At 40.0% G+C, this 16,824-nt stretch overlaps 1 protein-coding gene across 4 annotated transcripts in view; it reads left to right on the forward strand.

Annotated features, from left to right (window-relative positions):
- The window catches only part of nst (phosphoglucomutase 3-like protein nst), a 206,233-nt gene that overhangs the window by 109,057 nt on the left and 80,352 nt on the right, over positions 1-16,824 (forward strand). For all 4 annotated transcript variants that reach the window (XM_072297204.1, XM_072297202.1, XM_072297203.1 and 1 more), the window contains one exon: positions 7,578-7,767. In XM_072297204.1, the coding sequence (XP_072153305.1) occupies positions 7,578-7,767 (190 nt within the window). The remainder of the gene's footprint in view (positions 1-7,577; positions 7,768-16,824) is intronic.

Below are 16,824 nucleotides of genomic sequence, written 5' to 3' on the forward strand. Positions count from 1 at the left end.
GCCCCGCCGCGCCGCGTACACTTTAAGCAAAAAAGCACAAGATATTCCCTTATATAAGGACAAGGGATCAATTACACTTCAAAGTAAAATAAAATGTCTTTTAAAAGAGGAAAAGAGATACAGACGTCTCACTGGAAAATCCGGGAGGCGAGGTTATTACACGTTGGCATCGATAATTTGATCTAGTCTATTTGCAACGCAATCAAACGGCTTACGCCGTTTGAGGCGCCTCAAACCAACCTTGTATTTGTAGACAAGGTCTGCTGCTTCGCTATTAGGATGATTGGAGAGCCTTTGGGCCTACCGCAAGGACAATTTTTGAATAGTTTCAACCACCAAGGGGATACCGAGAATCCAGTTAATTACGTCATTATTGACGTAGTCGTCCCAATGGATCCCGGTAAACCCTCGGAGGATGTTGCTTTGTACGGGCTGAATCCTTTGAATGTTTTTCCTGGCGGCGCACCCCCCACAACTGGCATCCATAGGTCCAGACCGGCTTCAGTATCATATTGTAAAGTAAGATTTTATTCCGAAGAAACAAACGACGGCGCTGCTTAAAAAGCCACCTCATAGATTTATATTTGCTCAGGATCTGCTTTCTTTTAGCCTGGATGTGAGGACCCAACGTTAAGTTCGAATCAAGCCTCACACCCAGGTAGTTGGCAGATTTTACTGAGGGGATGATTTCCACGTCAAGTTTAACTTTGATGCTAGGAAATTTAATTTTTCCGAATGTGCAGTGCTGGGACTTGGTACTATTTACCATCGTTCTCCAGCGCCTGCAAACTTTTGAAGTTCTGCCCAGACCCCTTTGAAGAGTCTGGCCCACCGTTCTAGCGTTTGATCCAAAAGTCGAGATACCAGTGTCATCGGCGAATGTCGAGACACGTGTACCTCTCACTTTGGGCAAGTCGTACATGTAGAGTAAAAATAGCAAAGGTCCCAAACATGAACCTTGGGGTACTGAAGCCTCAATTGGCATGAATTTAGAGTACGTATCATCATGTCGGACCCGAAAAGATCTTCCATAAAGATACGAAGTTAGTAAAATGTAATAATTAATTGGCAATAATTTGAGCAATTTAAACGCTAGCCCGGCCAGCCAGACCTTATCGAAAGCTTGAGCTATGTCGAGAAGGGCAACTGAACAGATCATTTTATACTCGAAACAATACTACTCCCTAAGGTTAATATTGTCAGAGCATGTTTGACTCTTACGATGCTACCCTCCTCCCTATCTCAATTATATGATGGGGGGAAAAGAAAGATAGTTTCGAATTCATTGAATAAATAAAGAAATTCTTAAAAGAAAGTACAATTTCCAAAGATTTATTCGAAAGAATAAAAAGTAACAAACATTTGAATATTGAATGAAATTACAAATTCAAAGGAAAGTTAATTTTGACAAAAGAAGTGTTCACTCTTATGAAACGAATCAAACTTTAAGAACTGAAAAAATACAACAGAAACAAATAATGACATGTCATTAAATTCTAGATTTAAAATAGGAAATAAAAAAAATGAGAGGAAAAGACTTGCACTAAATCGATAGTTTACTTTACAATTTACTCGGAATCGAGTGTCTAAAAGAATACATTTAGCTACATCCAATATAACCACATTTGAAACCGATTGAACCCTGTTTAGAACCAGGATTGTACAATGATGACCGGAAAACCCAAGTTTAAAACCACTGAAACTAGGTTTAAAACCATTGAAACCATGTTTTAAACCACGGAAACTATGTTTAAAACCGGTGGAACCATGTTTACAACTACTGATTCCGTGGTTTTTTTTTTTTATTAATAAAATAGGTAACTACAATACGTATTAATCCGAATAATGATAATCTGAACCATGTTTCAAACCACTGAAACCATGTTTAAAACCGATAAAACCATGTTTCAAACCACTGAAACCAGGTTTTAAAACCATTGAAACCATGTTTAAAACCACGAAAACTATGTTTAAAACCAGTGGAACCATGTTTACAACCACTGAAACCGTGGTTTTTTTTATCAATAAAATAGGTAACTACAATACGTATTAATCCTAATTATGCTAATCTAGTCAATCCTAATTATGCTAATCTATTAATCCTAATAATGCGAATATGAACTATGTTTCAAACCACTGAAACCATGTTTAAAACCGATGAAACCATGTTTAAAACCGCTGAAACCTGGTTTAAAACCACTGAAACCAGGTTTAAAACCACTGAAACCAGGTTTAAAACCACTGAAACCATGTTAACAACCACTGGAAGCAGGTTTAAAACCACTGAAACCATGCTGACAACCAGTGAAACCGTATTTACAACCACTGGAACCAGAGTTAAAACCACTGAAACCATGTTTAAAACCTCTGAGACCAGGTTTAAAACCACAAAACTCATTAAGAAACCACCACATTTCAGTTTAAAATCCCAATAAGTTGAGTTGAAAAAATACATAACCACATTCCAAACCGGATAACCTCTGTTCAAAACCGTAGACTCCCCGTGCCGGGTAGGCACAGAAGTGTAGGAACCGGCACGTTAAACCAAAACACTGTTGTTGTTGTTGTTCAAAACCGGGAAACAGTAGTATGAAAATAGCGACTTAAGGCCAAAAATGTTTAGCCAAATTGTGCAGAAAAATACGAATTAAATTACAGCGTTGTATGGTGATTATTGTTCAATATGGCAACGCTGTAAAAAAAAGTATTCCATGTTGCCCCTTCAATATGCGGGTTATGCAATGGTGTATTTTTCAAGATGGCGGTTATACGACAGCGTTGCCGGACGGTGCACATAATTAAATGATTTAATTATGGGTGAAATTTTGCAACATCGAATTTTACAGTGTTGCCAGATGGTGCAAGAAATTAGTTAATTTTTCGATACAATGTTGCCAGATTGTGCCAAAATATTCGGATTTTTGGACTTGTAAAATTTTCGGCTTCGAAAGACCGTATCTTACAGTATGGGTCTGGTATCGGATACTGGAGAGTAGGGTCTCATTCGGGAAATTCGCGCGCTGGAAAAATTTTTCGGAAAATTACCGTCCTCCGATCCGCCGCGGACCGATGCGATTCTTTTCCATTATCGAAGATCGGAAAACTGTACGGACCGAATTTTGATGCGAGTTTTTGTTTTCGAGATTTCGGACTTGTAAAATTTTTGGCTTCGAAAGACCGTATCTTACAGTATGGGCTTGGTATCGGAGACTGGAGAGTAGGGTTTGATTCGGGAATTTCCATTTTCAGTAGTGTGCGCTTGGAGATGCGTACGGGAACCTTGTGTTTTGGGATGAGCAACTGGGATTGGATATTGCAATGTTCAGTTTGATGAATCAACAATTTTTATTATTCTACAATTTGGTACAATGAATAGAAAAATCATATAGAGAAAAGAAAGCTACACAAGTTAAAAATAATCCATGCTGATACATCCCAGTATCACCCGTTGGACATACTTCGGGCACAAAGACAGCGTTCTGAATGATTTTGGCGCACTCTAAGTTGTTCAAGAATTCACTTTTGCCTGTCAGAATGACTTTAATAGAGCATGTCACGAGAGACCAGGATTCCTTATTCTTGAGGAGCAAGTTTTGGAAGTTTTCGACGGTCATAGAGCATCCCAGACTTCTGGAGAGTGGAAGGATTAGGTCTTTTTCCGAGAGCCGCTCTTCTCTCTCTGATCTACAATGCTTTGCGAATCGCACTCAAAAGTCTGCATATCTTCCAGTCCCGTTCGTCTATTTTCTTGTACCCCTGCTTTAGGAAATATATTATTTCGTGCTCGTCTGCGACACGTTCTAGGAGATGGCAAAATCTTTCCGTTATCTCAAGTAACCCATAACACCTGACGGGATCGGAAGTGTCTATTGAGCTGAGTTTAAGATGGTGAAACAACTTGTCAGGAAAAAGGAGTCGGGCAAACTTGTTCAAAAGCTCTGCTCGTATTCCTGGAATCTTGAAAGTGAGAGCCTCATATACCGTGTCCAAGGTGTTCATCGCTCTAATCGATTGTGATTTGAGGGTTGGAGCGTCCACACTTGATGAGCTCCTGTTTTGAAATGATCGACCACACTTTCTCGACACTATTTATACGTTCCCTGACTAGAATTGATAATTTTCCCCACTTGCATGAAAGCGTAGTTTTATATTACTACTATAAATTATGACTACACAGTTTGTCTGAGTGTAACCGAGTCTGGTGATTAGCAAATACTACTATATTTACCATCGGTATATATCCATCGGGTTTATATCTAACCATCGGTTAAGAAACCTCGAATTTGAGAATAGTAAAAAGTGCAACTAACGGAACGAGAAGATGAGGGCTTGTCTCGATGTACAAGGTTTTTGGAGCCAAGGAAAATTCATCGTCAAAGAGTTTGGTCTTGTGGATATGGAGTCTACTGAAACTGAACTCTATTTATTCAAACCTCCGTTCCCGAGCAGCAAGTTGAGCGCTAAAGATGTTGTGACAAACAACTGGTTAACACGCTATCATCATCACTTGGAATGGGAAAGCGGGTATCTCGAGTACCATGAATTCACTCCAATAATGAATCGCATCGGGAACCACTACGATGTACTATATGTTAAAGGTGAACAAAACCGAGATTTCATCAGTCGTTTCGTGCCGGAAAAATGTATCGTTGTAAATTTGGACACTAAAGATTGCCCGTCCTTGCGACTATTGGCTCGTTGGTCGACACCATATACGTGTCCTTTTAGTACATCCATTCTGCGCTATGTCGAACGAATTCCGATTGTGTATGCGGTTGTCGGAAGCCTCTTATCGTGATTATTTCAAAACTGAAATCATGCAGGAGCAGCAGAAGATTATAGTGGCAGACGAACAAAGGAATCACCCCGAAAATAATATAGGAGTGGAAAATAATAAGTCAGATTGAACGTAGCTAATATAGCAGACGAAAAGAGAAATCATCCGTGCTTAATACAGGGTGTTTCAGACCACCCGTACCAGGCCTTTTTCTCGGTTGGTATAGGTCGTACAAAGTCGGAGGAGCTTCGGGACCATGAAATTTGGATTTCTCAAGGTCGATTACCTGGGAATCAGTCTTTTTCTGGAGAATCTACGTCAATTTTGAGACCAAAGAGAAATAATGGAGGGGGGTACTGTCTCCCTCTTTAAGGGGTCATTTTGGGCCTTGGATGGTCCGATTTTGGATTTTTAGGGGTCAATTCCACGTGAAATTTTCCGTGCTTTTCAATTGTGATGCGATCCATCCGCAATTCGGTCGGGAACCGCGTCTGAGTGTTTTGCTTTCTTGGAGTTATTTGTAACTGCTCTTTCCATGTCATTGGACACCTTACACTTATCTTTACATGATATCTTTCTGCTTACATGCTACAGATCTGATGTTTGATCTCACCAGCGGACCGATTATTGAAACTGATAGACAAAGCTATAGACAAAGACGACAAAAGGGATTTGGAGGGATCCTATTGGTGGAAGCGGGTGGTGGCAATGGACATAGGAGGTAGGTTATGGACTGACTAACGGCAACCCACCAAAGATCCGACAGTTAGTCCATCATTTTCTTCTTTAGTCTATAGGAATCAACCGTGTCAACCAATAGGATCGCTTCATACTTCCTATGTCTTCTTTGTCTATCGCTTTGTCTATCAGTTTCAATAATCGGCCCGCAGCTGATTAAAGGCAGTCAAAACAGATGATCCTGCAGGAATCATCTGTCCGTTTAAGTGTTAGTAAGCATTTCTCTCAATACGTAAGTAGTCCTGATCGCCTTCTCAGTGGCTTGTCGCTACTTTCTTCGCACACATTGTTGAATACCCCAACAACTTTAGGCGAGAAATTAACCATTGAGGAGAGCATTAAAGTCCTCAACAAGGAAGCTGAGCCACTGAATATTTCTTGAGAACTAAGGTTGTGCAGATGGACCTGCAAGTTTGCCTGGTATCAGGAAATTTTATTGGCAGGCTTTGTAACAAGGCTTTCAGTGGAAGCAATCGCAGCAAAACCTTGGTAACTATCAATATTATTTAATGAGTTAGATAGCATCTCAGGAGATTCAATCGTGCTGTGCGTCAGAGCTCAGTATTGAGACTTCCGCAGACTCGCAGACTGTATTCATTCTTTGACACTTTGTCCAAAGAAGTTAAGTCCTATTCTACAGAAATTTTGGATGAAAATCTCATATTTTGTATACTATTCGAAGCACTTAGACCAACGAAACTTCTCCTAGTGAAAATTAATTAAATAGGAGGCTGTTCATTAAATACATGGCGCTCAATTTTGGATTGATCCCTCTCCTTTCCCTCTGGTAATGCTTTTGTGAGCTACAGGCCCCACTTATGTCAAGACAGAACGGTGTGACGCTATCCCAAACACCCATATGAATGCATGTCTAATATCTTAAGAACTGCCTCTAAGATGGAGAGAAAACAACCACAAGTTTTACTTACTTACACTGAGGGTAGGCACTACTCATCTGGGGTAGAAGGCAGAATGTGTCCAGTTGGCATTGATGGCGTTGCAAACCATTATAGAACATTGCTATAGCAGGAGATAAATTCAGCTCTTCATACAAATTATTAGTGATGAAACTTCCATGTTAACATCGAAAAATAATTTTGAATCAATGCTGAAAGCGATAGGCAATGGCACGGAAAGGTAAGTGAAAATGAAGCAAATTGATAGCTCATAGTGCTGATTAAAAACCACCAGCGCACTTTGCCTTTGTCAAAAGACAAAGGTATTCAAATATTGCACTTACACAATGTTACAGCCAATTAACTTGGAGCCTAGTTGCAGCAGAATATAAAATTAAAATGAAATGACCTTTGATCTGTTAGCACCAATCTGTCCGCGGGTAATATCTTGACCATGGCAACACAACACTTCCAGATGATCAAAACATCAAAACTTCCTAGATACATACATAATTTCATAGTCAATAGATGAAAACCACGATTTATCACAGGCTTCCAAAATTATTCCCATTCGAAGTAAACTAAAAAAACTTAATACATCTCATAGAAAAGGAGAATACTGAATAATGGAGAAATTGTCTATTGTCAGGACATATTATTTACTTATTTAGTTTATATTTGGAGGTTAATTACGTCATGCGACGTCATCTACATCGGCGTGCATCGGCTCAATCGGGCTCCGGAGTACGATGGATCTGGTTGATCTGATTGATCTACTATACGTTACAGCGATGGAATCAATCAGGATTCCAAAAACGCTTAGATGGATCTGCACCGATGAATCGTCTACTATTCACCGATCCCAAAATCACTTTGATGCACAACCAATTCAACCGGTTTACATCGCAATGAATTCTGGAATGCAACCTTAGTGTGGTGCACATGAACAACTCCCTATCTCCAATGCATTCATTTAGGGCGGAACAACTTTCCTCTTTGTTGGGCTTTAGAGACAACTTTTATGCAATTTGATTTTTTAGGCATGTTCCCATGGTTCTTGGCTTCATTCTTGCCAAGTTTGAAGGAAATCACCTCAAAACTTTTAACATTATCTCTATAATTATTTTTTATTCTTAATTTTTTTATTTTTTTTTCTCTTCAAATAGTGCGGGGCAGATTTTGTGAAAGTTCAACAGAAGATTCCAATAATGAAGAAGAAAGATGGCTCATCTCTACATGTCATTCCTAATGCACGGTATGCATCAGTTGATGGCGATGCAGATCGCATCATTTATTATTATGTTGATGACTCTGGAATTTTTCACTTGCTAGATGGAGATCGAATTGCAATTCTAGGTGAGTCATAATTCATGAACCTTTGAATCTTCAGAATCTAAAATTTTTTCTCAATCAGGATTTTTTTGCGGTAGTGTGGAGCAAAGACCCTCATGAGAAAGGGACTGCTATGTATCGGAAGAAGGTCTTAAATGGGCTCAGAATGAAGCACCAGGGTCCGTTTGGATGACTTTTGGCACTGAGAAATTTGTGGTCGTCCAGCATGGTTGGCCTAACTGATCTAATCATACTAACTGGTAGGCCGAACAACTTAGAAAATTACTTTTTTGTTGAATGGGTTGCTTACATAATTATTTGGAGGGGTTTTATATTTTCGTCTTATTTTTACTACCTTAAATACCGCTAAAGAGATGATCCTGCACACTTAGATCCCCATCCCCCATCAGTCTCTACTCAAAAACCAGCCCACTTCAACCGCTATTTGAGACAATGAGCTTGTTCAGTAACTCGTAATTCTTGCATTTTTGGAAACTAGAGAGTGCACATAGCTCACAGGAATTTTCCCCGATTTTTTTGAGCAATATTAACCCACGAAATACGAGTTCAAAAGTCCGTATTTTGAGCTCCCATTTAAACGCGCGCCGCCTGGGCCATCTCAAAATGGCGCCCATTCTATCCGTCCGGCGATGGCCAAACTTTTGACCTAGCGTACCGGCAAGGTACCTCTGCATGCCTCTGCCGCGCGTGGGTCGTAAACAAACGAAGATTGATAACACGAATCAACTTGAAATTTCTTAATTTTAATTAATTTAAATCCATGTTCGACTTCAACCAAGCGTTTGGCAATAATATTCATCGTATTTTACAACCTGGAGCCACGGCCTATCGGCTCATTTTAAAGTGCACTCTGAAAATCAGTTTTACAAGTCCAATGTCCAAACCCAGACATTCTTTTTTTTTTGACCATTCTCTTTTCATTTTCGTCTCAAATCAAATATTTTGCAGTTTCTTTGTCTTAAGTATGTGGTCCTGAATTCATTCAAGACTTGGAAGTTCACCAATTATTTAGTATAACAGCCTTTTGACCTCTCAAACTTCTCCAATATGATCTCATGTAGTTCGAGGTTTCTTTAGCCCCAACCAAGTGATTACACATCTGAGGTGTGTCTTAAGGTTCTTCAAATTCGCAGTTTAGAACTAAATTAGAGACAACAGTTACTTAATCCAGTTCTGCTCTCATGTTCAATGTTTGTCATACCGTGGACCCGGGTGAATAGGAACAGATTTGAACTTTAACAGTTCGGAACCCTCAAAGGCAGTAACGAATATTTTTTTTTTTTTACATATAATTTGTAGTCTCTATTAGTACTGTCGATTTTCAAAAGATTGTAGCTCTTCCAAAAAAATTCCCCCCCCTTTTTTTTATTTTTATGGTCTATTCCTATTCACCCCGGGGTGGGGTGAATAGGAACGCATTTTGGTTTTCAATGATTGTCCCCATTCTTTTAACAGCGGGGAGAATAGGAATGGTGGCGGAGTTTAAAAAAAAATCAAGAGAACAAAATTTTGGAAAAAACGACTGTAACAACAATTTTTAATGAAAAAACAAATGCATTACATATTCATGACCAAATGTAATAAATTAGAAAAATAAATAGGTATAGAAACAAGACTTAAAGTTAATTGACACAGTTTTGAGTATCTTTGAACTAAGTGCAAGGTATCAAAGGAATCTGTTGAAAAAATACCTACATGCTAATAAAAAATGAACTAGCCTTTGACATAAAGGAGCCTACTTAATCAGTCAAATTCAAGGCTACGACTACCTAGTTTAAAATGAGAAATGAAAAACACATATAAACTATTGGAATCGTTATATCCTAAAACCAAGGATGATGGAAAAGAGAAGTGCACGAGAGTTGCGTGACATAACGACAGAGTATATTGATAAAAGATACGAGCTTGCCCTGCAGGCTGTGACACCTAAGTAGCGACAATATCACTACTCGTACATGCTACCAACTGCTACATAATAGTATCCCTGCCCATTTTAAAATCTGAGGGATTTTAAAAGGAAAACATACAAGAAATATTTAAGCTCTGATTTAAAATTTACAAGAAAAACTTACAGAGAGAATGGATTTACAATTTTCAAGAGCTGTAAGGGCAGGAGATGAGTTAGAGTATTTATACCTTTTAAACAATACAATTTCAATAGAATGAATTATTACAGACAGATTGGTATGTATTGATAGAATAAGGTGGATTATACCGATCTGGAGGTTTGGATGGTCTGATAGATTTTCTAATTATTGCTCTTCCCCCACCTACTGAGGGGGGTCGAGATACACTAGATAGTGGGGTACGGTTTGTACTTACATGCGGTGATTCATCTAAAGTAATAACAACTGCTGTTTCACCTGGAGTAAAAAATTTTTCAGGAGATTTGACATTAAGAGGTCTTGCTTGACTGGTTGGAGTGATTAGAGCATTGTTTGACCGTTGTAGAGAGTTTGGACATTGTTGCTCGGGCGGAGACCGATCATTACTTGGTTGACTTTGAACTTGCGGAGAGCTTCGGCTTGTTTGAGATCCTGGAGTACCTTGAGATTGTGAGGAGTCTTGACATGCTTGAGTGCCTTGTTGCTGAGAAGAACTCTGAGACGTTTGTGAGTTTGTTGGTAGAGTAGATAGTTCTGTTGGTACTGACTTTTGGATGATTTGTAGAGGAGGCTGTTTGCGAGGAGAGCTACCACTGAGGTTTGAGCGCTGTTTGGCAGGAGATTCTTGTGTTACAACATGAACTTCATCAAGAAATCTTATTCGACGAGGTTGTACTAAGGAGGTAGAGTTGGAGTGAAAAGGTAGAAGTTGGTCGATGTGACGTTTATGTTGAGTGCCTTGATGATCAACATAATAGTGAAGTTTGCCTAGTGTAACTGCGATTGTACCCTTTAACCACTTGATTTTTGAATTATATGTTCGAAAAAGAACCGTATCTCCAGCTTGGAAAGAACGAAGAGAACCTTTTGGAGAGGCTTGACTGGAAACAGACGGATTCTTGAGGTCTATTAAGGAGGAGCATTCTTCGAGATTTTCCTCTGTAGGACTTAAGTGTGATTCAGAGAGTGGTGAGATGATGTCAAGTTTTGTTCTTATGATTCTGTTTAAGAAAAGAGATGATAGAGGAACTTTAGTGGTTTGATGAGGAGCACGATGATAGTGCATTAAAAATTTGTTTAAGCAGAGCCGAAGTGTCTTTGGAGTAGCAGTCTTAGCTCTGAGAGCTTGTTTCACTGATTGCACATATCGTTCTGCTTGTCCGTTTGTACTTGGGTGGTAGAGTGCGATTCTTCTGTGGAATCTAACCCCTTGATTTGAGAGGAACGATTGGAACTCAGCGGATGTGAATGGAGGACCAATATCCGTTACAAGTATGTCTGGAATTCCAAATTCTGCGAAGGAATCAAACAACAGTTCAGAAGTTTTTTCACTAGTTGTAGAGCTTGTGATGAAGATTTTTGTCCATTTTGAAAATGCGTCAACAACAATCAGAAGAAATTTGCCAAAAATTGGTCCAGCATAATCAGCATGAACACGTTCCCAGGGTTTTTTTGGATATTCCCAAACATGATCATTACATTTGGGTGGCATTCTTGAATTCTCGAGGCATGGAATACAAGATTTTGCAATACTTTCGATGTCTTTGTCGATGTTAGGCCAGTAAATGATGGAGCGGGCAATGCCTTTCATTTTGGTGATTCCCAAGTGGGCGAGATGCAGTTCATCCAATAATTTCTGAAGAAATTTTTGAGGGATGACGACCCTATGTCCGAGCATCAAGCATCCTTGAACAATAGAGTATTCCAGCTGATTCCCTTTGAACCCAAGAGTTTTGAGGTCTTTACCTTGTTCAAGAGCTTGGAAGAATGTAGACAACTCTGAGTCTTGTTGAGTTTCAAAAGCGATAGCTTCTGTGCTGAGGGGCAATTGATCAATTTGCGCCGATACAAAAGAGTGGAAGTGGTCTGGGAGATCATCAGGAGGATCATAGTTGCCATTGACACTTCTAGAGAGGTAATCAGCGTTGGCATTCTGTTTTGAGGGTCTAAATTTGACATTATAAGTAAAGTTGGTGAGATAACTGGCATAATTTGAGCATCGAGACAAAGGAAATTTTGGCAATAATGAATCAGGAGCAAAGATGTGTGATAATGGTTCATTATCTGTGATGAGGGTGAACAAACGACCATAAATATACTGAAAAAAACGTTTGATACCCCAGACGATAGCTAAGGCTTCTCTATCAAGCTGAACATAACGTTGTTGCGTTTCACTAAGACTTTTGCTTGCATAGGCAATTGGCCTTTCAGTGCCATTTGGCATGATGTGTGACAACACCGCACCGAGGCCCACGGGACTTGCATCAACTGCAAGCGTTATCGGTAAACTGGGATCATAAGGTGTTAATACCTTGTCAGAAATGAGCTCACTTTTGAGATCTTCATAGGCAGCCAAACCAGCTTTGGTCCATTCAAAATGAGAGGTTTGAAGCATTTGCCTTAGAGGATAAGTGCGTGTTGAGAGGTTATCAATAAAAGAATGATAGTATGTAACCTTGCCTAAAAATTTTCTAAGTTCTTCAGCAGACTCAGGTTTTTTTGCTTGAACTATAGCCTGATCATGTTTATCTAGCTTATGAATTCCTTCTCCGTCCAACATGTGACCAAGAAATTCAATAAATGTGAGGAAGAATTGACATTTTTCGAGAGAGAGTTTAAAATCCGTCTCTCTTAGCTTTTGAAAAAGTTTGTCAAGAATTGCAAAGATTTCTTCAATTGATGAACCAAATACTAATATATCATCAAAAAATTGACAGCTCCTTTGATACCTTTTAAAATTTGCTCCAGACGACGTTGCCAGGCAGCAGGGATATTAGAGACACCATACTGCGCTCTTGTTGGCTGGATTAACCCATACGTTGGAGTGTTCAAAGTCATCGCTTCGCATGCAGCCTGAGAGCACCGAAGATGCATGAATGTGTCCTTAACATCCAGCTTGCAAACGTATTTACAGCCATGAATTTTTGCAAAGAGCTCCTCCAGCCTGGGAATAGGATAGTCGTCAATTATTAGGTTAGGATTGAGAGTGGTTTTATAATCGCCCGTAATTCTCAGCTTGTTGTTTTTCACAACAACATGTGTGGGACTAGCCCACTCAGAATGATCAACCATTTTATAGAATCCTGATTTGATTTTTTCATCAATTTGGGGCAGCGTACTGATCTAGCATAGAATAGGGAAGTGGTCGAGCTCTACAGAATTTAGGTTTTGCACCTGGCTTGAAGTGAAAATCAAGGGCAGGTCCAGTGAGGGTACCCCCCTCCCCTGCTGCTTTATCCCCAAAAATATCTTTGTGTTTGTCGAGAAACTTGTTAAGGTTAATAGAGTCCATTTTATTTAGAAACTTGTGTGCACATACATTGTTAATATCAGTCTGATTGTGGAGTAGTTCATGAAGAGAGAGGAGATCTGCAAAAGGTTTAATCCATTGACGACCAAAAATGTTATCGCCAGGGATATCAGTGATGAATAATTTGAGGTACTCAGTACGATTCCTGAAAGTCACTTTAGCCCAAATGTAACCTATACAGTTGAACTTAGTTTGAGTGTAAGAGGTGAAACTTTCATTAATTTTAGTCATTCTGGCACGAGGAAATAATTTAAGGAGTGTGCTATGACTGATAGGTAAGGCTACAGGGACCACCTGTGTTGAGCTCCATACGGAGTGATTTACCATTGATGAGGACATCGAGCAAAATTGGTGGACTGCCGCCAGAGATTGATTTAAATGAGTCAGTTAAGTCATTTTTTTTTATTGTGTCATTCGAAAGTAGTAAGTGATCAAAGCTTGTAAGCTTGTAAGCTTGTAGCTTGTTTGCAGTTTTTTTCCTAAATTTTTTTGATGACTGCAAACGGGAGACAAGTTAATTTGAAAGTGCCGAAAATTAGGGTGACCTAAAATGGCGTTTGAACTGCGCGCTCGTAGGTTTCGCAGGAATACGTCACGAGCAATATGGCGGCGGAATGCGTAGTGGAAGAATACACGGCGGCAACGCGTTGGCGGTATGTTTTTGTTAGTCAATTGGAGGTTATGTCGGTTACTTTGTTTGAGGTTCATATCTATTGTTCTGAATTCTCTAAGCTTTCCAATCAGAATGCGATACAGACGTATGTAGGATAAGAAAAATTCACACAGAACTTACTCAACCTCAAACGAGAAATCGTGATGTCAACATCAGCAGCGTGGCGGTAGTAGGCAGGTCGGCTCCGGCGCCGCCATCTTCCCGTCTATGACGCGTCTGCGCGTATAATTCGAAGATTCACGGCGGTCGGTTCAAACACGTTTTCGAAGACTCCTAAAAAGGAAGCGTTATATCTCCGCGGAGACAATTTTTCGTGAAATTATAACATGCGCATCGTTCTTCTCATACCGAAAATTGTAAGATTCGACTATTTGCAGGCAAATCCCTCCCGAGCTTAACTGACTCATTGATGTTGCAGATAATAAGTATCAGAATCGGGACGAAAATCATGAACTTTAGAATTATCAGAATTGTTTCTGGTATTATCATTAACTTCTTTACCATTAGAGTACTTTTTCTTCTTACATGCATTGACAATGTGACCTCGGATTTTACAGTAATTACAGACAGGATTATTAAATTTACATGTACTGCGGTTATGGGAACCTCCACAAGATGAACAAGGGTTTGTGCTCTTACTGTGAGAGGGATTGCGATGAGAATTCTTACTGTGAGAGGGGCTGCGGTGTGAGTTCTTACTGTGAGGATGACTGCGGCTCCGATAGTTTCCGGGTTTTTCTTGAGTTTGGGTCTAGTTTCATGTGAAAACTTGCTGATAGTGGTTGAGTGAGTAGGGAGAATATGGCGACTTTGCCAGGTAAAAAATCCAACAGCGTTGCACGATGGTGCAGAAAAATACGAATTAAATTACAGTGTTGTATAGGGATTATTGTTCAATATGGCAACGCTGTAAGGAAGAAAGTATTGCATGTTGCCCCTTCAATAATCTGGTTATGCAATCGTGTAATATAGCCCCTTCAATCTGCGGTTTATGCAATGGTGTATTTTTCAAGATGGCGCAGCAGCGTTGCCGGACGGTGGACATAAATTAATGATTTATTTATTGGTGAAATTTTGCAACATCGCATTTTACAGTGTTGCCAGATGGGGCGAGAAATTAGTTAATTTTTTATACAGTGTTGCCATATTGTGCAAAAAATTCGGATTTTCGGACTTGTAAAAATTTCCGGTTTCGGAAGACCGTATCTTGCCATATGGGTCGGTATTGGATACTGTAGATTAGGGTCTGATTCGGTAAAATTGAAAAATTTTCGGAAAATTACCGTCCTCCGATCCGCCGCGGATCGATGCGATTCTTTTCCACTTTCGAAGATCGGAAAACTGTACGGACCGAATTTCGATACGAGTTTTGGTTTTCGAGATTTCGGACTTGTAAAATTTTCGGCTTCGAAAGACCGTATCTTACAGTATGGGCCTGGTATCGGAGACTGGAGATTAGGGTCTGATTTGGTAATTTACATTTTTTAGCGCTTGGAGATGCGTATCGGAACCTTATGTTTTGCGATGAGCGACTGGGATTGGATATTGCAATGTTCAGATTGATGAATCAAAAATTTTTTATTATTTTTTTTTTTTTTTTTTGTTGGATATTTACAGTTAAAGTTACAGTTTAAAACAGTTCGTGTTGAGAAAACGCAAACGCGTTCAGAAAACGCAAACGCAAACGCGTTCAGAAAACGCAAACGCAAACGCGATTAGAAAACGTACACGTTCAGAAAATGTGCGCGTTCTAAAAACATGAGGGTTGTCAACCACAAACATCGATTCCTTCTCCTTCTCCGAACTTTAAATCAACTCTTATATCATCGACTTTCCGATTGTTCTTCTCACGGGACATCCTGGTGAAACGGAACTTGCAGTCGGATGAAAGGAACTTGGAGTACAGGTACGGAGCGGAGCAAATAAGCGCCAGTAAACTCAAGATGAATAGAAGAACGTCCGTCAAGGTAGAGGGTGCGCATTTGATTTCCGGACAGACCGGGCACATTGTGATTCTTGCTTTGAATGAGTTTTCCGCTACCGTTGTGGAATTCACTCCAACAACAGCAATGATGATGGTGATGAGAAATTTTTTTTTTTTGCCCGACGTGTCCGTGTGTTACAGACGTGTTGTAAACAGCTCTGATATTTCTCTATTTTCCAGTGTGTTAATTTCACATTAAAATTGTATACTGTGTTTCAATGTACGCAACAACTTCTTGTGCATCTGTATCCGTTATTTCATCTGTCTAGTGTTCATTGTGTGTCAAAAATTCCAGTTTTTGCTGTCGCACTCTCTATGTAGCTCCTCTAAAGAATTCGAAGAATTCAAGGAATTCAGAGACGTAATCGCGCGCATCCTGACATGCCGCCCAATCGCTCTCGCTCGCCAAACGGAGTACCTAATCTATCTACCCGCGCCGGCCGCACCATTGTTGCCCGACTGGCCACCAATGCCACCATAAATGTTTCCGGCCGATCCCCGACTAATTCTGAGACGCGGCTACTACGGTCATCGACCAAGAATCTCACAGCGATGAGTGTTGCCCCCACAGGGTTACATGATCTTTCAACACCGCAAGTTCGTAAAATTCCGTCATCCAGTGGTCGGTCTAAAACAACATCTAGCACCAGTAACAAGCCAAGCAGCAGCCTACTGATAAATGGTGGGAAGAAGAACATAAAGAAGAAGGCAACGGTATTATCTCCTTCGGCAAGCCCAACGACCTCTAGCGACAGGATGATGAAGAAAACTCAAACTAACATGACGAGGAGTGCAACGGCGACATCCAATTTTTCAGCACCCAGCAGACAGACACGGAAGACAGCGCTGACTTCTAATGATAGTGACGAGAGCAGCCTGCTCGACGCATCCTCTTCCGATATCTACTCCACACCGAACGAAGATTACCGAAAACAGACGAACGGCTCTGCAAAGCTGATTGCATCATTGTCTCTAAACCGTCAATCAC

The sequence above is a fragment of the Bemisia tabaci genome, chromosome 2, assembly GCF_918797505.1.
Source record: "Bemisia tabaci chromosome 2, PGI_BMITA_v3".
Lineage (NCBI taxonomy): Eukaryota > Metazoa > Arthropoda > Insecta > Hemiptera > Aleyrodidae > Bemisia > Bemisia tabaci.